Source organism: Cyclopterus lumpus, chromosome 2, assembly GCF_009769545.1.
Source record: "Cyclopterus lumpus isolate fCycLum1 chromosome 2, fCycLum1.pri, whole genome shotgun sequence".
NCBI classification, from domain to species: Eukaryota; Metazoa; Chordata; class Actinopteri; order Perciformes; family Cyclopteridae; genus Cyclopterus; species Cyclopterus lumpus.
In genome coordinates, this window is record NC_046967.1 from 7,131,203 (window position 1) to 7,159,150 (window position 27,948).

The window sequence follows — 27,948 nt, forward strand, 5'->3', positions numbered from 1 at the left end:
GACAGGGAGCGTGCGAGGCGTCTTTTGATTTATTGTACCGGCCCGGCTGCTTCTCCATCTTCGACCCCGGCTTGTCACACGGCGGCTATAATTGGGAGATGCTCATGACCCACCTAGCTCAGCAGCCCAGCCAGGAGGAGGGAGGGGGAGAGGGGCGGAGGGGGCAGAGGCATCCTTGGGAATTCTCCATCTCCCTCTATTTTCTCTCCCTCTTTTCATTCTTTCTTTCTCTTCCAGGGAAAGTAGGACACCCAGCAGCACCATTTTTTTTATATCACAAAAAAAAATAACACGGTAGAGAACGAGGGAGAGAGGAAAAAGGTGGATGAAGCCGTGAAGGATGCGGCCTCACCGTGTCCACGCTCTATCTTTCTCTTCGTCCGCAGGAGGCCTCAGCCAGCTTCGCCGAGTGGGAGAGACTGATGAAGGGACTGGGGTCGGGGGGCGGCGCCACGGGCAACCCCTTCGCTCAGGTCATGGGCCTGGTCACACAGATGTACAAGCAAACGGCTATCGCCAAGGTAATGGGGGACCAGGTGGTGCTCGAGCAAATCTTGTTTGAACCCCCGGTCTTTGTCATTAAACAGTATTTCTCTGAATGCTACTATCAAGTACTGTGGGGGTGAAAAAGTCTATTACAATCTATTACAAAATATGACACCCGACAACAAATATAACAACCTCCTTTTCTAGTTGTTTTAAAGAAAGATAACTTAAGCCCTCCCCCAGTTTTACGTGACTACACAAGCTGTGAGAAAACCATCATTAGCGCCACGCGTCCTGCGCTTGAGCACCCAAAGGTGTTGAACCTCTGACTCCCAGCGGCTCAAACATCCAACGACATTGAAAAGGTTTGTAGTTACTGGACGCCTCGGGCTTAAGGAAAGTCAGGATCCAATGGGTTTAAAATGAACAATATTTAATGGCAAAAGTTACCAGACAAATAATACGTTCACGATCACGAGGGCCGGCTGAACAGACGTCCACAGACTAAGACACTTTCTCCAAAATCTCCTCCGTGTGAAATAGGTGCTGTCTAGTCCGTTACAAGCCGAAAGAAAAGGTAAAAAGAGAACGTTAGAGAAGTAGCCAGTCACGCCTTTAACACCTTTTAAATGTTAGTCATTCGCTGGGTCAAACAAACATCACCTTTGGTTGGCTTAAGGTCACTTCAAAGATAACGGGGTCACACGTCACACCTCCGGTCAAGACGAGAAGTTCCCTTTCAGAATATAACCTCTTATCTTGCCTTCAGAATAAAGTAACGTCACGGGTTCCCACCCCGTTTTCAATTTGATCAACATTTCTAAACAATAAACTACCATTCATTCTCATGCATCATACAGTTATCAATACATACAGTTATCAATACATACAACAATAATAAAACAATGATCATCTTATGCTTTACAATACATTCCTCCAGAATATTCTCTATTAACATTCCCTATTTAATTATCATAACTTCCTTTATGTATTAATATAAAACACAAGACATCCTTTTATGTGCATGTGCAAATCAAAATAACCTGTTACAACTCTACAACATGCAGAAGTTTAAATAGCCTCAAAATTGACTAATGATGCCATATTTTGTTTGTGTTCGTATTGATGTTTAAGGAAGTGTTGAATTGACGTTGCGGCAGCATGTTCAGAGCGCTTGGCCGACCACTGGGCGAGATCTCATAGGGGAAGCGTCGCCATGGTAACAGAGCCTAATGGTCGCCGGTGAAAGCACTTAGACAAAGTAGGGAGTTATAGCCAAGGTATTATTTTGTTGCGTCCAGCCTGGCATGATTACACCTTATCTCAAAGTTACACACCGCACTGGAAATAGCATCTCTGTGATGCTGTTGCCATGGGAACTCGGCCGGCCTCTCGGTTTGAAGTGACGGCTCTTTTTTAATGAGGGAGAAATAAGCGATGTGGGAAAGGTGGCTTGATGCACACAGTATGAGGAAGGTTGGGGGGGGGGGGGGGGGGGTCAGAGCAACCGGTGGCGATGATCTTAACAAGGATTTACATTCCCTGCTACTCGGGAAACATCTGTGCAGTGATCAGTTTCTCGTGCTCTTCTCGGCGCTTTAACGGGCTGCTGCTGTCACATTCGCGGCTGGGTAAACATTCCCACCAAACACAAGCACATCCCTCCCCAATCATCTGCCACGTTCAATAAACTGCCGTTCCTCTCAATTAGCCCGACTCCCCCTCCGCCCCAACCCCCCCGGAGGTCAAGGAAGACCGGAGATAACCTCCGAACGCAATCATCGACTCGCCACCCGCTCAGCCTGCCTCCAAGCTCGAGTCTTTTTCTGCGCTTGCCGTTGTTTGCTGATTGGATTTCTGCTCAGTTTAGCCTAACACTAGACCTCCTTTCATTACAAAGCCCCCGCACCACACACCCGCCTCAAAGCCGATACCTCTGACCCAGTCTCATTTCCTCTCCTATTGTTTCTACTTCAGAAAACAAACCAAAAAAACACATTCTTTCTCTTTTTTGTCGTGGATCATCAGGAGGGATGGAATGGTGTGATATGTTCACACATCTCTGCCACTCTGACGGGCATCGTGGCCCCTTCCCTGCCTGCCAGTCCGGCTTGGCGACGGAGCTGCCAAACGCCTTTGGGGTATTTTTATTGCTTAACCCGCCAAGCATCTGCTCCCAATTACCCAGAGACAGGACAACTCTGATGCCGGACTTTAAAGTGAGCTAACCGGGCCGCTTCAGACAGCTGAGAAGTTTGTGCACTAATTAAACTCGGCGGAAGGAAGCCCGGCGAAGCCCGAGCCGTCGGTAATGAGGACCCCCTCCTCCCAGATCATAACGGGGTCGGCAGGCCTGGCGAGTTGTTCATTATCGGGTGCGTCGCCTAATTACCAGCAAGGCGAAGCAGAGGTTCTCCCACCAGAGCAGGTGTGATGGCTGCGGAGGTTGTCAGGTTGCAGCATGTGCAGAGATTCACATCACGGAGACAGGACCCGTCTCTCCCCCCCCCCCAAAAAAAAAAACCTGTCCAGCGACGAGCCTGTTTAACTGGAATCAGAACTCGGTATTTCTCGCTTTTCGGTGCTATTCTCGGACGTTTTCTTTTTTCTTTTGGTCCCCGGAGGCTCCGAGACGAGCCAAGCCCCGGATGCTCAATGACACGCTCGCTCAGCACATCCACTCCGGCCTTGCAGAAAGTAGCGGTGACGGGCTTCAGCCGTCACAGTGTGATCGCTGGGCAGCGGCAAGCGGTGAAATGATAGATACGGATACCTGCGGGGCACCGTGAACTCGCTGGCACACTGCTGCTTCCTTCTTTTTCCCCCCAGATCGTTAGCTTCACGCTGTCAATCAGGGTCGCGAGCTCCTGTTGAATGATTTTTTTATTTTTTTTAAGCGTTGGCGGCTTTTGACTTTTGACTAGAAAAATACCAGGCATTAATAAAAAAAGATATAAAAACAGGGTCACCAATAATAATAAATAAAATACACCAAGCAACTCCAGAGGGGAGTTAGTGAACTTTCTCACACAACCAGCTGAAAATATATATTTTTTAAGCGCCGTAAAAAAAAGAAATCTGAAAATGTGAAAAACTGATGATAAATCAAAGTTTGTGTAAAAGCCTTTCGTTCCTTCATTAAGTTGTTGGTGAATTTATCCCGTTGTCTGCGGAACAAAAGGTGACTTTTTATTGTGTCTGGAGAAAAGACGCACCAATCATATCTCTCCAAGTTGCGACTTATTGATTTGCTCTCCCTATTTGAGCTGACAAATTCAGCCTATCGCTCCCCCCCCCCCCCCTCTCCTCCTCCCCCCGGCCGCCTCCGCTAGCTCGCTGCTTTTAAAGTCCGGATGCTCGGCATTCAATAGAGAATCAATCACGCAGAGAGGAATGCCGCGGTGATTAATTGACATCTTCACTGATCCAGCCGATTCCTCCGTGTGTGCGGTCGACCAGTGTGAGGTGATGGATGCAGCTCTCTTTCATCTGTGTCTATTGTGTGTGTGTGTGTGTGTGTGTGTGTGTGTGTGTGTGTGTGTGTGTGTGTGTGTGTGTGTGTGTGTGTGTGTGTGTGTGTGGTCAGGCGGGAGCTGTGAAGGACTACATTAAGATGATGTTGGAGGCAGAGCAGCTGAAGTTCCTGGTGTTCGCCCACCACCTCACGATGCTGCAGGCCTGCACCGAGGCCGCCATCGAGGCCAAGGTAACCTCTGGACCGCTCCGCAGGCAACTGGAGGGTGTCAGAAGCAACTACACGCAGCAACACACACACACACACACACACACACACAAATTGTGGTTAAACACATTAAATTGATTATTAGTATTATTATCTTTGAATTGAGATTACATTAAATTAAACAATAAAACCAATGACGCACTAGACTCCCCTCTGGGCCACCGACCGGCTCCAGCAATACCCAGAATTCAGAGTAGGCCGTTGCACACAGTCCCTATTTTTTGTCAGCTTTTTAAAAAAAAAAAGATTATCCGGCAAACATGGTTACGCACAATAGATCTTGCACAATGAGTCCGATGTGACAGTTCGCAATAATGCGGAAAGCGCTAGTTCCAACTGCGGCTAAATCAGCAGTCAGGAATTATTGGCACCCTCCACTCATGCTCTACGTTCAGTTGCCCAGTGCAGTGCCGATCCAATATGTAGATAATTAAGAAGCACAATATATGTTCAGTATTAAGCATCTCTTGAGCGACTCATCCATCATCATCTACGATCGTTCATTCTTGAGGAACTCTTCTTTTTTTCTTTTTCTTTTTTCTCGCTCTCGCAGAAAGTAAACTTCAAACAACTCATCTCCCAAGACGCGCTTTACAAGTCATCGCGAGCAAGCGGTCGCTCTTAGCTTGGCGCCGGCAAACCTGTGTGTGTGTGTGTGTGTGTGTGTGTCACAGGGGTCGGGGGAGGTGTCGTCAAAATGTAATGCAGCGGTGCGACGTGTGATCGCACGTTCCTCCGCACCTCTCTGGTGCGTTCGCACTCGGCAATTAACGGTGACGGGCTAAAAAAAGGAGTGCCGCGGCGATGAGGAAGGCTCCCTCTCGCCATGGCCTTGTTTTACCCTGCTGGGAGGCTTGGTTCTCGTCGGGCACATTTATTTTCAACCTTTTCTTCTTTTCTTAAAAAAAAAAATAAAACCTGAAACGAGACCCGTTCTCATCTTTATATTCATCCAGCCACAGCGGTGTTGACACGTCGGGGCTGCACAGTGCGAGCACACTCGCCCACCGCGGGCCACTGAGCGGCTCCGCGGGAGCGACGGACCCGAATCAAAAGATTGCATTAGCAGCTCTGCCGAATGTCAAGTTCAGGTTTAACGAACGCGCTCTCTTTGTGTGCCGGAAAATATGACAACATATTCCGTTATCGCCGTCGCTTTCCCCATTCGCTGCGGCTCCTCCGGTCACGTTCTTTCTCCGCGGCTTGTTCATTCACTCATTGAAATGTCTCCCGTATAGGAAACAAGCTTTTCATGTTCCCTCACAAATCTGCACCGGCTTTGTTCGAGGCCGACAATGATGTCCCTTCGCACGCTGTGAGAAGCTTTAGTTAAATTCAAAGAAGTGTGCAAACAAGCGCGCGTACATCATCTGCAGGTTTGCGGTGCACAATTTATTTGGAATTTCTGGTACCTATCAATCACAGTAGCTCCGCCCTAAAGCATACTCTGCTTGAAACTAGAGATTGAGACCATAAACTCATGTTTACAATGTTTACTGAGAATAAATCAAGAGAGAAGTAGAGTCATCATCATTCTCATAGACTTCTATACAATCAGAGGAGTCGCCCCCTGGTGGTCACTAGAGAGAATACAGCTTTAACACATGAAGCATAGACTTCTATACAACCAGAGGAGTTGCCCCATGATGGTCAGGAGAGGGAATGCAATTTTAAGACCCTTCCGCATCGACTTCACTAGTGAGAACCGGAGGTTGCCGCCTGTTCTAGGCTAGTGATAAAAAACATAATTTGTTATTCTGGCCGTAGAAGTTTGAAATATGCTGACATTTTATATGAGACTGTGTAACTTTTAAAAGGAGACGTAACACAAATGAAAACATATATTAGTGCAGCTTTAAAGCGCAAGTTCCATCAGCTGCACACATGGCTTAGCTATCACCCACTGAGAACTGGGTTTCACTGCAGGCCGGTTACATCCGCATCGATGGCAGCGTCCCGTCCTCCGAGCGAATCCAGCTGGTCAACAAGTTTCAGAGTGACCCGGAGACGCGGGTGGCCATCCTCAGCATCCAGGCAGCCGGTCAGGTACTTACTTACACACAAACACACACACACACACACACACACACACACACACACACACACACACACACACACACACACACACACTCTATGACTCAACATCATTCTTTTTTTATTTCAGTTGCCAATAATCTGCTATTCAAGTAGTCACAAATGACTGCAACCTGTCCTTAAAAAGATTGAATTTCATCACCAGAAACACTTATGAGCACTCAGATGAACTAGTGCTTTACTTTGGTTCAATAAAAAGGCTTCGAGGTGCATGTTAGTAATATTGATGGCTGCTCTCGGTTGTAGTGAATCCTAATCGACGTTCGCGTAAAGAGAAATAAATGCAAAAAATGTGTTTTTGCTCTTAATAATAAACTTGACATTAATTATTCTGGATGAGCGAATGTGTGCACAAATGTTACGCGTTCCAATCAAAGGAAGTAGGTGCTCAAAGCTCTCATACGGCAATTAGCTGCTAATATTCTAGTTATAAAAAATAAATATAAAAAGGATTTCACCAAATTACATTTCATTGGATGTGGGGCTGGAGTGCTCCATTTGTAGTGAATTCAATTCAGTTAATTTTGTATAGCCCAAAATCACACATACAACATCCCTGTCCCAGGACCTCACGTGTGTGTGTGTGTGTGTGTGTGTGTGTGTGTGTGTGTGTGTGTGTGTGTGTGTGTGTGTGTGTGTGTGTGTGTGTGTGTGTGTGTGTGTGTGTGTGTGTGTGTGTGTGTGTGTGTGTGTGTGTGTGTGTGTGTGTGTGTGTGTGTGTGTGTGTGTGTGTGTGTGTGTGTGTGTGTGTGTTGTGTCCTCTGCAGGGTTTGACCTTGACCGCAGCAAGCCACGTGGTGTTCGCCGAGCTCTACTGGAACCCCGGCCACATCAAGCAGGCGGAGGATCGAGCCCACCGCATCGGGCAGACCTCCTCGGTCAACGTGCACTACCTCATCGCCAAGGGCACCTTCGACACCGTCATGTGGTCCATGCTCAACAGGAAGGTGCTGTGCATCTTACTAAACATTTAACTACGCCGTTATCAAGTTAAAGGGATAGTACATGAATATTTCTGAAGTGGCTTTATATCAGGTATCTATCAATAGTCAGTGTATTAACAAAGAAAATGTATCAATTAATTGAAATGTACGCTATTTTTGGCATATTTTCACCCCTTTTCACCTTTCCGATGGGGAACTGAAGCTGTTATCTTTGTGCCCTTCAAAGCTACCAGACTCCATTGACAAAACCTGTAATTTAACCTTGCTTGCTGAATTGCCGCTGCATCCATTGGTTAGTACGTGTGTTAGTGTGTGACTACGGTGAATCCGGACTAACCCTTTAAAGTCACACAATAGCTCACGCATGGTAACCGATGGAGGCAGCGGCAGACCAGCGGCTCCCGTGTTCTGCGAGGTTGAATAACAGTTATTGTCAAAGGAGTCTCGTGGCTTTTGAAGAGACCACAGAAAACGTCTTCAGTTCCCCACCGGTAAGGACAAAGTGAAGCAGTGAAAATATGGATGGAAAGATGGGAGAAGAGAGCGCTGAACGTCCCCGCGTTGTCCCGCAGGAAACGGTGACCGGCAGCACGCTGAACGGCAGGAAGGGGTACCTGAAGGCCGACGAGGGCGATAAGGACAAGTGGGAGTTCCTCAACTTCGCCGACGCGTGGAAGCCGAGCGAGATGGTGCTGCCCCCGGAGGGGAGCGCGGGTGACGCCAAAGACGTGTTCTTCACTCACGTGAGTCTGCTTTGTTTGAAAATGAGTGAATGAGAAAAAGCGTTCAGAAAAACATTCTCACCACCCCGATACGGTATTATTCATTTTATTGAGTCTGTATGTTCAATATCTGTGGAAGCTTTCTCACGAGGAGGCAGAAAGTGTCATATTTTGGAGACTTTGGTGAAAAAGGAACGCTGTCACTCATAACAAGCCATGCCTTCACTCCACTGTGAATATTACAAAGAATATTAAAGTTCCAGTTGTGGAGTGATTAGGCTCATGTGGGGGATTTGCTGTCTAAGCGGGTCAAGGTTTAAAAAAAAAAAAAAAAGTGTGTGTGTATATGTGTATATATATATATATATATATATATATATATATATATATATATATATATATATACATATACACATTTTTTATATACTTTTTTTAAATCGTCGTGTTAATTAATTAATTAATTATTATTTAAATGTAAAGTCTTTCACGATTACAGTGCGCTGCTCCGTATATATATATATATATATATATATATATATATATATATATATATATATATAAAAGTGTGTGTGTGTGTGTGTGTGTATATATATATATATATATATATATATATATATATATATAGACGGAGCAGCGCACTGTAATTGTGAAAGACTTTACATTTAAATAATAATTAACACGACGATTTCAAGCACATGAATGCAAACACTTTCTCTCAACCACTCCACATCAATCAACACATATTATATTTAGCACAATCAACAAGTTTGTCGCTGCCAGTCGGAGCATCCTCGAGTCGAAGGGACTGTGTCCGTGTGACAGAAGATGCTACATCTGTGGTTTGGTTTTTTCACGATATTACATTTTTTAGCCTGTTGAAACAACCGTGCAAATCCTGTGATCCATATCCGATTGTGTGTTTCTCATAATTATTATTAACAATCTTTGACAATCTTTTTTTATCAAAAGGGGAAGTTAATTGTGATAAAAGTGAGATGTGTGTCATTGTTACATTACAGGTGGATTGCCTGCTGTTTTAAAAAACCTAAGTTGTGTCTTCTTCTTCTTTTTATTCCCTCTCAGTTTGAGAAAGAGAAGCAGCACGACATTCGTTCCTTCTTCTCCCCGGGTGGCAGCGCCAAGGAGAAGGAGAAGAAGAGGAAGAGAAGGGAAGATGGGGAATCCTCTCCCTCCATCTCCTTAGAGAGTGGCAGTGGGACAAACGCTGAATTGAGAGAGGAGAAGGGAGAGAGGCCCGGCTCCCAGGCCCCCATCTCACCCGACCAGGACTTCTCTCCGCAGCTGAAGAGGCTCCGCGCGCCCGTGCGGCGGAGGTCGGCGGCCGCCGCCGTCGGCTCCGGTGCCCCGGGCCCCTCTATGGCCCCGCGGAGGCTGTCGGACTCCCGCCCTCCCGCTGAGAAGTGGGGCTGCGGGTCCTGCACCTACTCCAACAGCAGCCTGCTGCCGTACTGCGAGATGTGCGAGTTCCCGCGCTCCCCTTCTGCTGTCCACTCAGGTAGGATGGCCACCCAATCATTAACAAAAGTTCATTTTAAAACTAGATTCATCGAAGAACAAAACAAAAACAACGTTTCCATCATCTCTGCACCTGACACTGAAATCCAGTCATCTCTTTATTTCCCTTCCTGTCAATATCAATCGCAGCAGTCTGTTGACATAATACTTTTGAACAGCATTACAGATTTCGCCAGATGGAGACGCGTGATAGCGAAAGATGGAGGCAGGCTTGCCAGAGTCTGAAATAGCTCTGCCTGGAGAATATTGTCTCTGTCTCTTTCTCTCTCTCTCTCTCTCTCTCTCTCAGTATAATTCTCACCTGTCAAGCTGAGAGAGAGAGGCACAGAAAGAGAGAAAAGGCGCCTACTATTGCTGCAAACGTCTCGCACAAAGTTGGAAAAGTTGAGCTGGCTCTAGCTGATATCTCTGACAGCCTATGATTGTATCCTGCAAAAGGTGTGTGTGTGTGTGTGTGTGTGTGTGTGTGTGTGTGTGTGTGTGTGTGTGTGTGTGTGTGTGTGTGTGTGTGTGTGTGTGTGTGTGTGTGTGTGTGTGTGTGTGTGTGTGTGTGTGTGTGTTGGGGGGGGGGGGATTTGTTGTGACCTGGCATGTCTGAGGTGCATCACATCAGCTCAGAGAAGGAAAAAAGAAGAAATCCTAAAATGCAATGGCGTTTCAGCAGCGGTGATATTCACGCGTTAAGTTTTTATGCATCTTTTTAACGCCTGTTTGTTAAAGTCAGACAAAACCTATAATTCCACCCACTTGGATTAAACTTTGCTCTTCATCCAATTCTGACACAACCTCCCACTGGAAATCAAGTGGAAGGGAACAACGACAACAAAAAATCACAGAAATAACAGTTGGCTAAGATGAATTAATGAAACAAAAAAATCCACGACGGGCTGAGGTGAGGAAGGGGTCGTACTGTAAATGGGTTCAAGATACCAGAATGCAAAGGTACGTGACTAAATGACCTCGGCCGACTCTGTGAGCTCGAGGGAAAAATTGTGGAGCCCCCCTCCCCCTCACCTATTGTCTGACAAATTGCAGGCTTTAATATTTCACAATGCAGTCAAACTTTAAAAAGAAAAAATTTTGGAAATGGAAATGTTGATTGCGTGAAGGACTAATTGATTAGTCGATTTGAGTTTTATCCACCTCACTAGCGTTTGAATAGTCAGCCCCGACCACTTTTCCTTAACATTGATGGAAAACGTCATGAGAACTCATAAGAACTACACACGGCCACGTAATTATGCAGCAGCGGATGTTATTGACGTGGGTCCGCAGCCGCGAAGAACTGTGGGAAGGCGTCGCCTCCTTTCCTCTCATACAGGACGGGCCAGTGTACCCTGTGCTGAAGGAGATGAGGAAGAAAGCATTGAAGCGCCTGAAGGGGCCATGATTTCTTTTTTTCGTGTGCCATAAACACAAATACAGTACATGCGTGTTATCCGGTGTGACGTTCAATTTCTCACCAGTCTTGTTTTAATAACTCTCAGGTCTCATTATGCAAATGCAGGATCTATATTGAGTGTGAGTGCAGAGTAAATATTGGCCACGCTGGGGGTTTGTATGCGGCTTGGTCCAGTGGAAGTGAGGAGCGGCGCACTCAGTTCAAACAAGCAGCACCCCGGCCTTCGAGCGCCATCGGGATAAAAAAAAAAACGCCCACGCGCTCACCCACACACACACACACACACACACACACACACACACACACATTTCATTCTCAGCTGCAGCAGATGCTCGATAACTATTCAGCAATCACGCTCTCTTCTTTGTCACAAGCGCCACTCTGCATTCACAGCAACGGGGCTGTGTCAGCTCGCGAGACGGGGGAATTTAACAACCTGCTAAATTTGTAAATGACAGACTGTGGCGAGAAGTAACAACGGTATTTATGGAGATATCGCTCAACTTGGCACTGCAGTCCCCAGCGCGTGGCAATGTAAGAAAAAAATAATCAGCTCCGGTGCCGACGTGAGAGACACGACGTTATCCCTTCTAGAGCAACGGTTTCTCACAATGACAGTCAGGGAAGTTGTGTCGCTGGCATTAAGACGTGTTGCCGAGAATCCCGGCGGCATGATGCAAGGGCTGATGCCACGTTCAAAGTAAAGGAACATCATGTGGCCTCCGCCGTCTGTGGATTTGAGTAGCGTGGCAAAGAAATACAAGAAAACAGCAGCTGTAGAGGGAGAACAAGTCGGCACGCAGAAGGATATTGGTCAGTTGTATTGCACCAGAGTGAAATGTACCAGAATGCATGAAACGGGAACGATTTCTATGATGGGAAGTACTGAAGCTTGATGGCAGGTTAGAAGCTGCCGACCAAATGTCAAAGTGACAAATTCACCCTTCGCTAAGCCCCCTTTTTCCTTAGCTACCGTTGCTACGTGTGTCATGCCTTGCCGTCCAGGAACTGCACGACTGTCGTTTGCGGTGATAATGGCGGATAATACATTTTGCACTCAAAATTCATACTCATTTTTGGATCAATGGGTCTCCAATTTACAATACAATTCCAAAAACAAAAGTGTCTTTTTAGCTGAAGCTACATATCTCAGTAAACATTCTCACGGTCGATGAATCCCGTAGAAGATGTCTTCACAAGTAGTAGTGTTCTTTCTCTGAAGGGTGGACTAACCCTACGATGTCTTTGCCAACAGGTTGGGCCAGAATAGCTTCCTATATACCAAATAAAGAGCACGACAGAGCAGCTAACGTTAGCTTAAACTATGCCAAAGTGTTTTGATTCCTGTCCTGAACAGGTTGTTTTCTAATAGTTAGCCATGGCCTTGCTGGGTTGCCAACGTTAGAAGCCGGGCATGCTAACGTCTAACATAGCTTATGTCTAAGCAGGTGAACACACAGTTTAATGATCCTTATACCTTTTGCTCTGGTGCTTTTGCCCTTTTTGAAAAGCTAAAAAAGGAACACCGTCCTCCAAAGCTCTCACTTCAGCCACATGAACACCACTTTGGCAGGTTGAGAAATCCTCGACATGCCCCGTTGCTAAATTAGGATTAAACAATTGCTGTTCCGTGGGGGAATTTTAGCGAATGGTAATAAGAAAATGCTAAATGATGTTTTAAATTTTGAGGCATCTTTGGTGGCCCAGTCTTCTTCATCTGAAGGTGTGGCACTCTTATTTCCTGTGCGGCAGCGAGGGGAACCTCAGCCTTCATTAATTGGACACAAATTAAATCACTGTTGTGCCATATCCCCGAGTAATCAAGAACCATTTTTTTTTAATCAAACTGTCGCGCATTATAAGCTCCTTCTTTACGTGACTGGTTCGGACGTTTCAGGTTGGGTTTGTCGGAACGGTCTTTCCCGAAGTGGATTTAGCACCGGCAAACAACGAGACGGCTCCGTCCTCAACCGCGCGCCTCTCAGGTTGAGTTCCTGTGTTTTTGCAGCTTTTCCAGGGCGGGAGAGCGTGGGCGAGGTTCAACCCTTCAGCTCTTTTTCACCCGGCAGACCAGCAATTTGTCTCGCAAGCACCTGCTGGGAGAGAGTATACAGGAAGTGGGCAATTTGGTTATCTCCCGGCTCTCCACACCTCTCAGCTAGCACTCTGTCGTTGTCCGGATTCTTTTTTTTCCTGACTGATTTTTAACATTTAACAACCGAGTCTTTGTCCTCGCATGAAATTGTTAGAGTGCTTTCCTCTTCTTTGATATGTAGTTATTTATTTTTTGCCACAGGCTGCATCAATTTCACTCCCTGCAAACTGCAATAAAAGCTTTTCCTGTATATTTTCAAGTGTGATATTCTTTTCCTCATAAGCTCAGGTCGGCTAACAATGTAGTATCGAGACTCAATTCTGGAACCTAATCAAGCCACTACAGACATAAATGGGGCCCTGATTGGAGGGGGGATGGGGAAACAAAGGGGCGGACTGGTAAAGTCGCGTCACGGCCCTGTAGGATTTACCCCCGCTAACGTCTTCTTCGGCGGCGACAGCTTAACACAAATTGAGCCGTCTCTCCGCGGTCTTGCTTGGCTTGTTAGCGAAGGTGGGTGTGTGTGTGTGGGGGGGGGGCAGGAGACCAGAGACTTAGATGACATTTGAGGGAGCCGACTAGAGGCTGGCCTTTTTGAAGAAACAAGCCACGGAGAGGCAGGATCACCAATTAGCCCTCTGCATCCCAGAGTCTCACAACTTATTGTCTTGTTAGATTTCACACCTCAAGTTCAACAAATACTGTTAGAGGATATGATTTATATTTAACTAGGAAAGTTGGGAGAGAGAACGGGTTAAAAAAAAACGTGGCAGTTCTCTGTAAGAAGTTCTGTTGAGACTGAAAGTCACATTTACATTTGGTTATAAATAATTGTCTTCATGCCTTGAGCAGCCAATCTGTCAGTTAGTTGTACCTTGATGATTTACATCAGTACGAGCAAACCCTCAGTTTGTGCCTCAGAGCACCTCAATTTGAAATAAAATGCAGTCCATGAATGGCAACGGTATAATCCTTGCAGCCATTAACATTTTTGTGACCTGACCTTCACAGAATTACAACAATCGGGTGTGAATGAAAATCACCCGACTGGTTTGAGAGCAGAACGAGCTCGCTCGCCGGTCCACGAGGTGCCGGCGGGCAGATTTCTCTTCAAATCCAGATCTGCGACTGGCATTCCGCCACTATCAGCTGTTTGAACGCCACTCACTGCGCCCAGCTGGAGCGCCGCCGCAGATGCAGCGATCGCCAATTATTTTGTTTAGGTTTAATTGCACATGATGCCGGCGGGCAATTAACAAAACAATGTGACACAAACGTAATATATTCCCCGTGGCAAATTACATTGACTGTTTGATCTGAAGAGCTGGTGAAAATAGGGGGGCAGGGGAGTGGCAGGTGTTTCGTCTGCAGCTTTCACTGCCAACGTGCTGCTGAGCAATGCACAGTTGTATGTGTTTAGACATCCCACTACACCCCCGCTTGTGTCTATCCGTTTTTTTTCCCGATCACATCTTCTATCATTGTCAGTAAAGGACTTATGATAGCTAATAACACCACTAATGAGCCATATTGAGTTTTACTTTCATGTCAGCAGTCATTTTGTCACACTCTTCAGATGACGGATATCTCGCCAGGGAATGAAACTCCTCAAAGTCTGACTACTCTGTGAGACTCGGCCAATAAAGTCGTCTTCCTCTCTCTCTTTCCCTCTCTCTCTTTGTTCTGGCTCAGAGCCACCCGGGCCCCAGCAACCCCCCACAACCCAACTGGGCCAGGCGTGCGACGTCCTCTCCTGCTTCGACAGCGAGCTAGAGCTCAGTCGGGGAAAAGGCTTGAGTCCAGAACCTCGCAAAGACAAACAGGGCGAGGAGGAGGAGGAGGAGGAGGAGGAGGGCAAACAGAATCTGGGAGAAGCAGAGGAGGAGAAGGACAAACGGCAGCTCAAAGGTAAACAATCAGCAGGAGAGTGAAGCGACTACGTCGCTGGCGGTGGCGGCTGCCTCGGCCCCCCCACCACACAGAGTAATCCCACCTGCAATCTTCTCCTTTTCATATCTAGGGAAATTGGCTGGTGCCGCATTGTCACCTGCCCATATAATGCTGTTTAATATCATCACTTCAGACCAATAAGGGACTATATCTCATTCCATATGGGACTGGCCATTATTATTCTTACTATTATTAGTATCTAGTAGGGGATATTGCCTATTTCTTCACTCAGGAAGCTACAGGAGATATTGAGTAAAACTTCACTTATCTCTGGAGTGCAGCTTGTTGAGGAGACCTGCTTGTTGCACCAAAATACGCACAAGGTTTGCAGGTTCAATTGCCGTCCAGTAGGGCAACTGATGAGCTCCTGATCTGCAGTTTTTTTTATAAAGTGGACTGAGGTCTAATTACATAAAAGGCACAAGTTCCCCCTCGACACCAGCTTATCCTCGAAAACCCAACCTGCTTTCCCCGTCCACTCTGGTTATACGTGTACATGTCTGCAAGTCTCCTAGGGATGTGAAGAAACAAATTCCCAATTACATAGTATGTAATATTGCAAATTAATACCTCTGTGTTCTAGCAGTTGCGGTCTCAAAGGGATACGCAAAGCAATAAATTGCGCTAATTACAAAGAACTAATTACACCGTGTGCAATATGAAGAGCTCTTAAAAAAAAATATCCCAAAATTGCCAGACTAGCAGAGTCTAAGAAAAGCCTGTGACCTGGCTGTTGCCTCGGAAAGCGTATCAGACATTTTGGGTCAGAGTTACTGAAGGATGAAACTGAGCTGATGGCCGTTAAGGGCAGTTTTTTTTAAAGAATTCTTAACATAGGAGGGAATATTGCACAAGCCATTTAACAGGCAAGCTATGATCCCCTATTAGCCTTTAACATCCTAAGATCGGTGTGCAACAACTTGGCAGATTCCGTTCCTTTCAGAGCCACACACACACACACACACACACACACACACACACACACACACTGACATCTATTAGTGGCCACAGATTGTCGAGTGGTTAATTTCCCGTCTCTGTGGCTACCTGTGCCTCCCCAATGGTCTCAAGATTGAATCTCACCGCACTGTGATTCCCCCCCACCCCCCACCCAACCTACTCACAGGCAAAGAAATACTAAATGTGAGCGAAAGGCTACGCTTTCTTTTTTGAACAACGCCTCTATTTAGACCGACTCTAGGGGAGAGATAAAAGCTTCACTGTCGATCAGAAATGGCAGCACTAAAGAGACACTGCTGGATACCAAGTTGGCCCCCCACCTCCCCTTTAGACATGTACTTTTCCCTGGAGACCACTAATATCTGTATCCGTCTCTCTCTCTCTCTGTCGGTCTGCCTGTCAATTTCTGTTTATATAGCTAACTTAGCTGGCTAGATGTCTCTATAATTCTGTCATCTAAGTCTATATTGTCTTTTGTGTATACAACAAGCTAGCTAGCTTGTTTTTCTGTCTATGTCGCTATTTGTCTATAATGCTCTCTTCTATTTTTCTGTCCTATGTGGCTACCTGTCTATCGTGTTGTCGTCTATTTTTCTGTGTATATAACAGGCTAACTATCTAGCTAGCTAGCTGTCGCCTATTTTGTCTATGTAGCTACCTTGGCTATATGTCTATCATGCTCTTGTCTATCTTTCTGTCTATGTAGCTACCTTGGCTATCGGTTTATCATGCTATCGTCTATTTTTCTGTGCTAACTATCTATTTAGCTAGCTGTCGCCTATTTTGTCTATGCAACTACCTTAACTAGTCTCTTTTCCAATCTCTTTCTAGCTATGGCTATTTAGCTGGATAGTTAATTAGCTGTGTTTACTTGTCTGTCTATAGTTAACTCTAGCTTTCTGTTGTCTAATTTCTGTTGTCTAGCCAGACAGACTTGGTTGATTTTTGGTTGTCTATATCTGTCTTGTAGATACTATATATTTCTGTCTGCTGTCTATCTATCTGTCTGCCTGTCTGTATAACCGTCTCTGTCTATCAATCCATCCCATTGATGGTTAGTCAGTTTGTTAGTTACATACCGTTGCCAGTGTGTCTCCGGCAGCGTGGGTTTAGTGTGAAACACAGTGGTTGTCTAATAAAAGTGACCTATGGGGTCAGGAGGGGTCGCCTAATGATTTTCCTCTACCTGCCCGTGGTTTTAGAAGGCAAACCGCAGCGCTGTCGGCCTCCCCCACATCTTGATTGCTCTGAGATTACTTTCCTCACAGCACAGACAGGCAATCACTCCTCCTCCACCTCTCTCTCTCTCGCTCTCCCCTTACTGTCTGTCTCTTTTATCTATCTGCATGACCCAAACATTCCAACATGGATACAAGTTTTTTCCTTTTATGTTAGTTCAAACGTTGCAACAGCATCGGCTGCACGAAAAAGTGTGCAGTCGGAAATGTTTATTTTTCTTTCCATATTTCTTTATTTCTTTTATCCTGCAGAAGATGAGATGACTCAGTCCAATTAGGCGTTGTTTTCTTTTTCTCGCAGTAAAATAACATAAATCCCTTGGGGTGTTTTGAAGGCACTGTTCATACTGTGTAAGTGACAGTCTAATAAGACGGCTTTGTAAGATGAATTGCCCCCATCGTTTAAATGGCCCACTTAATGCAGCTGGTGCGTTCCCCCCACTACAAACAAGGGAAAGGGGGGAAAAAATATGCTTACAACAAATATAAGGTGCACATTGCAGAGCTGCTAGGTTTCATTACAGATGTAGAAGGACAGATAGATGGGATTTTGTGAAACGCTAGTGTCCTGCAAAATGCTTTTGTGTGGCCCATCCCAGCTGAATCCGGGATGAGATCAGAACACCGTGTACTAGACCCAGGGAAATTGTACCTATGAGGGCGGCAAACATAAAAATGAAAGATATGGACATTGTACAGGATAGGTCAAGGAGAGGAGATGAGTTAACAGGATGATTTCACCTTTTTTAAACAAAAGTTTTAGCATCGAACTGCATCACAAATTTTCAGCAAACCAGCGGCTTAATGTAACAATGGTGAATTCTCAATTTTAAAGCAGAGGTCTCAAATAATAACTATCTGTGCAAGAAGTACTGCATTTCAATGGTGCTAGCTTTATGATTATAAAAGTGTTGAGTGTAACATGAAAGTAGTGCTGGGATGTGGAAATTGCGTTGATGCTGAATGTATCTACACAACAACTCCATTAGAAATAAAAGCCAGTCTCTAATGTTAGACTGCAAACTAAAGGCCTGAAGCTATGGAAGCCCTAAAGGGACGTGATTCAAACGTGATTTTATAAATTGTCAGTTTAGGTTTAATCTTATTTCCTTGCCTGTATTTTGCATACACCCAATATTCAAAGAATGAGTGAATCGTGTCCGTGCAGTCGAAAGGCCTCCGCTACTATTTGAGAATTCCTCGGCCATTTTACATCTGAATGAGTACTCGCTCTTTTGATAATTCTGTACCTTCTGTCGGACCTGAACGTTTTCCACCACTGTAAGACGAAAAAGTTGGGAATTAAGCATAAAAATAAAGATAGAAGTCGTCTTCGAAATGGAAATTATCACAAGTCGGTAAATATTGGAATGTTGGTTCCAACCCACAAATGTTACTACATTACTACTTGATATGAGCCTTTTTTTCAACTAAACCCCGCCCACTTCAAACCAGTAAGAAAAGCACAGAGAAAAGATTTTAAATAGATTTTAAATAAATCAACTCTGGCAGAAAATTGTGTGTCCACCTAGGATTCGCATAACTTGTAATTATGAGGAGAAGAAAATGTGGAAAATATATTTGCAGACCCTTATAATAGCTTGATATTGAAGGGCCTGTCTTTGTACCCATATGTTCTTCACCCGACCCGCCTGAAGCTTATCCTGCACTGTGACCGCCAGGTACATGGCGGCGCCCATTCAATGGAAACACTCGTGTTGCAGTCATCAGCCTGCTTCAGTGTTTTCCCCCCCATTAGCAAGCCAAACGGACACACGCCCACATTCTCACGGGCCGGGCAGACAACTGGCCATGCGAAGTGATTTAAGGCAAGTATTACCAGAGTGTTATAGGTCATTGTCTAAATGAAGCGTGGTCGAGCAGCGGCGCTCTCATTTCCACCGGCTGACCTTTTCTTGCTCGATGCTGGCAGGATGAGCGAGCTACATGGCTGACATTAATGACCCCCTCCCCCCTCTTCTCTGTGACCGTCACTTTATCACTCGCTCTCCGTCTCTCCTCCTCCCTCGCTGCGTTTACACCCTGCCGTGCGGCAAATTCCTCAGAGGAAAAAACGGGAGAAGCAAATTGGGGTGTTTCTTTCAAAGAAGCGGGCTTCTTCTCCGCAGAACATTAAAAGACATAGCTCAGTGTGCAAGGGAAAATAGCCTTATTTCCTTAAAATCTGAAAAATGCAACCGGGCGCCTGTCTGTCGGACCAATCATCAAACTAGAGGGAGGTGTCGTGGGGCACTAATGAAGCATGTTTCTACAAATGCTCGGCTCATTCTCAGATATTTATTCTGAAGGAAACTGACGTTCAGCCCAGTAACCAGCGTCTTTACTTTTCATGTCCGTTCACTGTTGACAATGAGTCGCATTCAAAATGATTGAACCTCACGAGCTTAACAAACACAACAAACAAGCGTAATTGAAGATATCAGCCTTATATTCTGATAGTTTGCTATATTCTTCTTTGAGCCGTTCTGGCTCATTTATGTACTGTTTTCAGGGGAATGTTTCGACCTCCATGTGTAGGTTGGTTGTTCAACTGGTGATGACCAGAAGCAAGATCAACTTCCCATTTCTATTCATATGAAAATGTCAAAGATAATGACTAAACTGTTTTCATTTCCGATTCTATAATCAAGCGTTTGAAAAGCAATAAAGCTAAATATTAGGTGGTACGCGTACACATTTTAATGATGTGCTATAAATGTCATATCTTCTCAAATTTCAAAGGCTACTGTAGTTTAATGTGCCTGCGAGTCAATGCATTACCAGAAGAGCAAATGGAGAGCTACCAATGAAGCCGTGAAAGCCAATAATGAGCCAATAATATATACCCTGTGAGATATTAGCCGGTCTCTTCCTCTCTGCCCCGTAGACCTGAAAGCTGCGGCGTCTCCGCTCTCTGCTGCCGATGCTGATGGCGACGACAGGGATGGAGACGCCGGCGACGCCCATCCCGTCTACCCGGGCCTGCAGTTCTGTGCCAGCCAGTACACAGACCGGATGTATCTGTACTCCAAGGTACTGCATGTGAGCGTTTGATTACACATTTAGGACAACGGTTAGGCTCGGCTCATAATGGGACCAGAGATGTCTTACGAATGATTTTGCCTGGCTTCTCTTTTCATTTCTTTTTTTTCCTCTCAAGGTTGCAAATGGATGTTGCAGTAACAGGGAGTGTTTTAATGCCCTCACCTCAAAGGGCCTCTCTGTGCTTTGGTTTAGTTTAGTCTCCCTTTGGTTTCTTTCTTTAGCTGTTGCCTTAAAGCTGCATTCTCTCTACTGGCCATCAGGGGGCCACTCCTCTGTTTGTATAGAAGTCTATGCTTCGTGTGTTAAAGCTGCATTCTCTCTACTGACCACCAGGAGGCGACTCCTCTGGTTGTATAGAAGTCTATGCTTCATGTGTTAAAGCTGCATTCTCTCTACTGACCACCAGGAGGCGACTCCTCTGGCTGTATAGAAGTCTATTTATATATAAATGACTCTACTTCTCTCTTGATTTATTCCCTCAGGAAACATTGTAAACATGAGTTTATGGTCTCAATCTATAGTTTCAAGTCTTCTTCAATACAGCACGATGTTCATTTATTAAATTATAGTCCCATTCAGATTAAAACAGACCATAAAGCAGGGTATGCTTTAGGGTGGGGTGATTAGTTGCTACCAAGGCTAGTCCGGTCTGGTTGTCTGTGGTTTCCTCTTACAACTTTAACACTTTTACAGTGTGTCGGCACTTCAAGGAAGTTAATTGTAAATTTTTGGTTGCCTAAAAGAAAAAGATGTCTTAAGAGTTTGTTGGTTGGTCTTGGCTCCACCCTCTCGTGTGACTTCTGTTTTCCCGAAAAACAAGATGGCGACGGCCAAAATGCCGAACTCGATGCTTCAAAACAGCAGTCCACAAACCAACGGGGAACTAATATTCAGTTTATGTTTCTTATACATTTCATATGAAAACGGATCATGTCACTTGTTGCTTTGACTTGCAGCTTGTGTTAGTTATCTAGTTTAAAGGTCCAATGGGTATCATTTCTGGGGATCTGTCAGTGTAAATTGAATATAATATCCATTAATATGTTTTCACTAGTGTTAAATGACCTGAAACTATGAATCGTTGTTTTCGTTAGAATGAAACCTTCACTTCTACCGACGGAACGGTTCCTCTTCTCGGAGAATTGCACCGCCATGTGTCTACGGTAGCCCTGAACGGACAAACCAAACACTGGCTCTAGTGAGAGCTCTGCATGTTACTTGAAGGCCAATGTAGTTCTCACCAATAGATGCCACTAAATCTTACACACTGGTCCTTTACTTTATCTTCAATAACTCACGTCAACAGGTACAGGTACATTCAGGGACCAGAGTAAAAACAAAAAAGAAACACACACAAATAAACTAGTGTCTAATATTTGAATCCGGGCCAAAAAACAGAAAAGAAAATACCACATGTAGAATACGAATATATCAGCACACATTTTATTGCCGTGAGGCCTGAAACGAAGGGAAGAAATGTTTTAACTGAGCGTTACTGAAAGCCCTGCACACTTACACAACCGAAAATGTATTGGATTTCATCCTGAAAGCCACTCTGCGTGAAACATCGTCTGTTTCTCAGGTCAAGTGAGGCCACATTCACCAAATTCTTCAGATTCTACAAACACAATATGCATTTAATTTGTATACTGATGCTCCTCCTTTCCTTTAGTCTGAAAGAATGCCGGATATCGTGCCTCGTCTTTGGTACTGGAGATTACATTTCAAACTATTATTCCTGCACCTATTTGAAGACACTAAAGTGCAAACATATCAGTGCTGTCAGGAGGCAAGAGCTCTTTTTACTTTTTAAATGAAAGTCGGAAGCCTCTGATGTAATGGTGTAGATGTCAAGTCTCAAGGAAGTAAGTAAAAAAAGCCATTTACCCACTCAATGTTTTGTTCCTAATCCAGCTTGTTCCTGTCATATTCAACTGAACAGTGAACAACACAGAATTAATTCTTCTTTTTTATTTTATTTTTTTCGGAGTGGGAAGTCTCACTTTGAGATCAAGATCTCTTGATCGAGATAAAGCTGTGAACAACACCACAGTGATTGAAAACGGGGAACGTGCTGTTCTGTTGCGCGTCGCCAATTAGCAAACGGGACAGATGTGAGGAAGTAGTCGCAGGCAACATTAAGAAGGTCAGAGGTTAAGAATGAACGTAATGGTGATTGAAAGAGCTCAAATTAGTCCAGTAACAAGTGGCACTTTGATGAGCTTGGAAAACACGCTCCGTTGTGTCATTATAGGTTGATGAAATTACTGAATATAAACTCGATGCTTGATATTAACCCTGACTGCCTCCTGTCGGTTACCAGACGAACAAGAGCCGGTTTTGAGTCGCAAAAAGGGGAAAAGAAAAGCTCTCCGAATCCGTTCACATTCTTTGGGGCAATACAAATTAAATGTTCCCGAAATTATTAAAGGATTACCAACACAAGGATCTTCAAGACTCCCTCCACCTTCCTCTTTCATCCACAATCCACCTGTTTCAACCAGCGCTCGGGAAGTCTGAACATTGATTAGTTTTTTTGGGTTCACAAATGTTCTTCTTTTATTTATATTTACATTTAAAGGCACAGTCCACCAATTTTGCGCATCGAGTTCAGTTTACCTGTCATTGCCTGTGATAATAGCTCCATAATACATTTTCCTGATGATGTCATAGTGTTGTCATCAGGGTTACCTTGGCTCGGGCTTGAAGACATTTTCAACGGAAAGCCTGCATTACAACCTGGGGATGACAGACATGGGCGTTTACCAAGTGGAGAGAGAGTCTTGTTGCGTTAGTGATTTTTACAGGTGATTTCCCTATTAAGAATGCAAATTACATTAATGTAACTTAATAGAGTGCATTATCGCACTTAAGCGTACAAAAAAAAGAAGAAAATATACAGATACTCAATACTCAACTCAATACTGGAGACTAAAAGTCGTATGTGTATATATGATCTTGGCCTCTGTGGCTGGCATTGATTATCCTTACTTAATGGAGGCGTATTGTTGTACTAAATCACTAGAGTGCCCCTTTAATATTATAGTTTTCTGTGTTCTTGATGTACCTATAGAAACAAATGGATGCAAACATTGCTCAAAATATAAAACAATTGAACATCTTGCTGCTCTGTTCAAATCGTAATGAACAGCAGCAGTAGCAACAACGGCAGCAGAGACTGAGCACTGCAGACCGCTCATAAATTTGTCGATAAACACCTAACAAGCTCCGGTCGGCCCATTTTGAAAGAGCTGACAGAGAGATAGCAACGACGGCACCGAGCCAGGAAAAGGAAGCAGAGACGGTTTACCTCCAGCAACCAATCATGTTGGGTTTTAAACAAACTGTGCAGGCGGCTTCTCACGGGGGGCTTTTGTGTGAAGACTCCAGGTATTTTATTCACAAAATCAAGTAGAATATCCTTTTAAGGGGCTTTTTTGTTTGTTGACGTCCGTGGTGTTCCTTGAATAAGACAAACTATAGTTTAACCCCAGTCTGACTGATTACGCTGCGGCACATTCTTAGCACTCGTCTTGAGTGCGACTCGCCAACAGACCTCTGTATTGATCGGATTGTGATACTTACCGCCCTTTTGTTTCATTCATGAGGGATCAGATTCCTTCCCTGCTAACGCAGATAAGAGACAAGAGGGTTTTACACAGAGAGGCCCGGGGAGCTAAACTGAATCACCAATGGAATATTACCCAGGCGGCCATAGACCGGCAATAGAAGTGCCGCAAACGCATGGCTGATAAGCCGTGGAGATAAATGTCCCCCGCTGTCGTTTAAATGATGAACTGTAGGAATTCTGGCTGGAAAGCTGTCATATCGGGATAATCCAGGACCAGACATAGAATTCTCACAGGAGGGACAATTTGTCACCGGGGGTTTCAAATGAGAAATATTGAGAGTGCTGGGAATTTTATGTCCGTTTTCTGCACATCAAACTGTTGTTTTATGCAAGGATTCACTGTTCCTGCTTTTAGATAGGCGGGTGGTTTGTGTCGCATCAACAGCAGGCTCCAGCTGACGGGCGGCATTCATGACGCCTGGACGATTGCATTATGCTGTGCTTGGCATTATTTTAAATTCATTCCTGTGACTCACCATATTTTTTGTGTATTCATTAGACAGTTCATACTATCCATACGAATATACAGACTAAGGGCTCTACTATTGTCTTAACTTACAAACAGCAGGAAGTTCCGACATGCTAACGTTACTTATTTTTTATTTTTTTATGCTAACGTTACTTCTGCTACCAAGTGATGGTCTGGGACAAACTCTCTCTTCACTTCGCACTACCTGCAAGAGCTAACTGTGTGTAGCCTCTTTAGCATGACTTATGCTAGCAGCGTCCCTTTCTCGCTTGAATTCCATATACATCACATTAGCTAGCTTGAGCTTGCAGATGTCTTTTAGATGAGTGGTGTGCAGTAAAAAGAGAAAAGAAATGCGACTTCTAAAAAGTAATTAATCTAGTTTCCAGCAAAGGTAACCCTGTCTATATATACACTAAACGCATACATTGTATTCTGAAAAATTTAATGAAATTCATGTATGCCTGAAGTATGAAAAGTAATTAACCTTTTTTTTCTTTTCTTTTATCCTGTTTGTCCCAAACGTCAGACGGAATCTGAGTTTGATTCATTGAAACTGAATGAAATATTAAATACTGATCGTTTTATTTGTCATTGGGGAGGATAATGCACCTCCTTTCAATCTCATCTAGAAAGGCTCTAATTCTTGCTTCATGCTGTAACGGCACAACCCGCTCCGCCGTTCCCCTGAGTCTCCATGATATTTATTTTGCCCTAATCCAAATAAACACGTGGGCCTCTGTGCACCGGGGGTACAGCACAGAAAAATGAAAAAAAACTTCCTAATGTTGATTTGTATCTCCAAATCCCTGTGTCAGCTGCCGGCAGGTATTAACCTTTAAACATAATCTTTTCTCCCGCCTGTCCTCTCCGTCCGCCGTGTCCATGGCTGAAGTGGCTCTGGCCGAGCTGGAATCCAGGTTGCAGCTTTTACCTAAATTCTCTGCTCAGCTTCTGTCTCGTAAAAAACGGCCCCGATGCCTCAGTGAAGTGTAAGACGGTAGTTAGTGCTAATGAAGCAGTAAGTATTTATTTATTTTTACGATGATTATGCAGATACTTCCAAGCTGCGGCGGTGTGATTACCCATAATCACAGCAAGGTGCAATCTTTTGGGTATATGCCGTTTTCTTTATACTCTTCACAAAATCCTCATTATTTTGTGTTACTAATGCATGCATACTGTCCCAGGAGAAGCATTATCTTCAAAGTGTACATATATTACAATAAAAAAACAAAAAACAAGTGAGATCACTAACGAGCTCCTTGGTTACCACAAGAATTTCCATGGCAACTCAAAAAAAAAAGAATATGCTTTGATGTAATTGGATACGAACTCTGTGAGTTAGTCATTAAGAATGTGATTGCTCGGCTGAAAATACCTGAAGTGCAATACAAATTGAGGTGCAGAACACAATGTAACAAATTAATCGCTATAATACCTGGTTCCTTGGCTCTTAATTATAGTGTAAAGGTGTTGGTACTATAGGTGCAATTGTCATACATGTTCCAGCCAACCAATAGCTTCCCATGATTTTGGTACGTTTATTTTCTAAATGACTACTTCCTTTGTTCTTTTCCATTCCTTCCCTTTCTGTTCTCAGTTGTCTGTAAGACTTTTTAACAATCGAGGCTCCCAGTTCTCAGTAGTGACGGTGTGTTATTACTCGCGACCTGTTTCACACATTTCATTTTCATATGCATGTGTACCATATGTGCATTGAAAAAACGAGACCCATGGGCGAATTCACAAAGAATGGTTTCTGGCTGCATTATTTGCAAATGCTATCTGCCCCGTCTTGAGGGAAGAAATGATTTGCCTATTCGTTTATATGATACTTTCATGTACACAAATGACATGTAGGGATCTTTATTAATTATTTTTCATGACACAACTGTCATTGAACTCTCTCATTTGTGCAGCCGCAACTGAAACGCACAATCCTTTGGCGAATTGGCCTCCGGGAGTCAAAAGCCATGCTGGTCTCTCTGCGAGGCTGAGCTACATGCTAACGTCAGTGTGCTAACATGCTCTCAATGCAAAATGCTAACATGCTAACTGAAGTTTAGCGGGTGTAACGTTAACCATGTTTGCCATCTTAGTTTTGAGTGTTAGCATGCTGATTGCTATTGCCTATTTGACTCTTAATGAACAATACTTTACTAAATAAACATCATGCTGTATTGAAGAAGACTAAAGATTGAGACCATAAACTCATGTTTACTGAGAGAAGTAGAGTAATTTTCTCATAGACTTCCATACAATCAGACTTCTTTTTGCAACCAGAGGAGTCGCCTCCTGCTGGCCTGGTAGAGAGAATGCAAGACACTTCGGAGGTTGCCGCCTGGTTATTTGTCATAAACTGAAATATTGGAATTGGTCAAATGACATTTAAACTGTTTGATGGTGTTCCATGAAAAGTGACTGCACCAAAGTACTTACAGTTTATCATTAGAGCGACTTAAAAGTCCATGGCAAACCCAAATTCATACCAAATTCCATGGCAAACCCATCCATAAAACATTTCACATTATGTGAATTCAAAATATAAGTTGTTAGCTATGTATGTATGATCTAATGCCCATGTAAACACGGTAGGAGTTGGCTTCATCCTGCTAGTTCACAGTAACATAGCATTAACTTCTGCTATCTGAGACAGTCAACAAATCCACCTGTTTTAGTTGATGAGAAAACAGAAAAACACCCACATTTTCTCCGATACATAATACATTTATTTGACAGCATCCGAGAGGTTTCTATCCCTCCTTATATAACTACATCACCACACTGACATTTATTCTCGCCCGGTGAATGAAACAGTAACGCCGCTGCGTCGCCGTTCACTTGGAGGTACACAGACTCAGCAGCGGGTCCCACGTCTCACCAGCTGTTTGGGAAAAGTCTGCAAGCCAGTCAGGAACCTCCAAATAACCATGAAGGGACTGTGTGTAGTGTGGTTTACCCTAAGTGTGTTGATCTCTCTCGCCCTCAGAGCGAGTGGGAGGAGATTTCATCCAAAAATATTGTCTGTTGCCATATACGCAAAAAAAGACAAATAAATAAATAAAACTCATCGTTTAAGCTCCAGTAAGATTAAATAGTTGTATTACTTAATGCTTATTATAGTCCCAATGTGATAAACTGTAATTTATGTCAACCCCCAGCACAAATTATACATTGATATCGTTCATGGGCTAAAGTGTATGTGTGCAGTTGTTGAGTAATTAAATTATTGTAAAGATGATTAAATCTCGACAAAGAAAACTGTAATAGTTCCAATTAAAGGGCCGGTTCACCCTTTCTGGTATCCAGCCATACTAATAGTTTTATTGATGCAATTTTAATGATTGATTTTAGGTCTAAAGAGGGAAGAGAACATATATATCAATATGAACGATATGCTGAGAATATTTGAAAAGATATAACATTTTTTCCTTCAGGTTTATTAAAGGAAAAAAATAAGTATATATATATCAAGGAAAAAGATAATTATAATGTATATAATATTTTTTCGTTGTATATCTAATGTATATCTTTTCAAATATTCTATATATATATATTCAGCATATATATGCTGAGAATATTTGAAAAGATATACATTAGATATACAAAGGAAAAATCTATCAGTAATAGT

At 43.9% G+C, this 27,948-nt stretch overlaps 1 protein-coding gene across 9 annotated transcripts in view; it reads left to right on the plus strand.

Annotated features, from left to right (window-relative positions):
- The window catches only part of zranb3 (zinc finger, RAN-binding domain containing 3), a 63,202-nt gene that overhangs the window by 19,596 nt on the left and 15,658 nt on the right, over window positions 1–27,948 (plus strand). For all 9 annotated transcript variants that reach the window (XR_004611187.1, XM_034552889.1, XM_034552890.1 and 6 more), the window contains 8 exons: window positions 387–521; window positions 4,073–4,192; window positions 6,155–6,274; window positions 7,090–7,269; window positions 7,839–8,009; window positions 9,072–9,504; window positions 14,714–14,929; window positions 20,057–20,202. Coding sequence is in view for 8 of the 9 variants with exons in the window: in XM_034552889.1 (XP_034408780.1) it covers window positions 387–521; window positions 4,073–4,192; window positions 6,155–6,274; window positions 7,090–7,269; window positions 7,839–8,009; window positions 9,072–9,504; window positions 14,714–14,929; window positions 20,057–20,202 (1,521 nt within the window). In the remaining variant the exon portion in view is untranslated. The remainder of the gene's footprint in view (window positions 1–386; window positions 522–4,072; window positions 4,193–6,154; window positions 6,275–7,089; window positions 7,270–7,838; window positions 8,010–9,071; window positions 9,505–14,713; window positions 14,930–20,056; window positions 20,203–27,948) is intronic.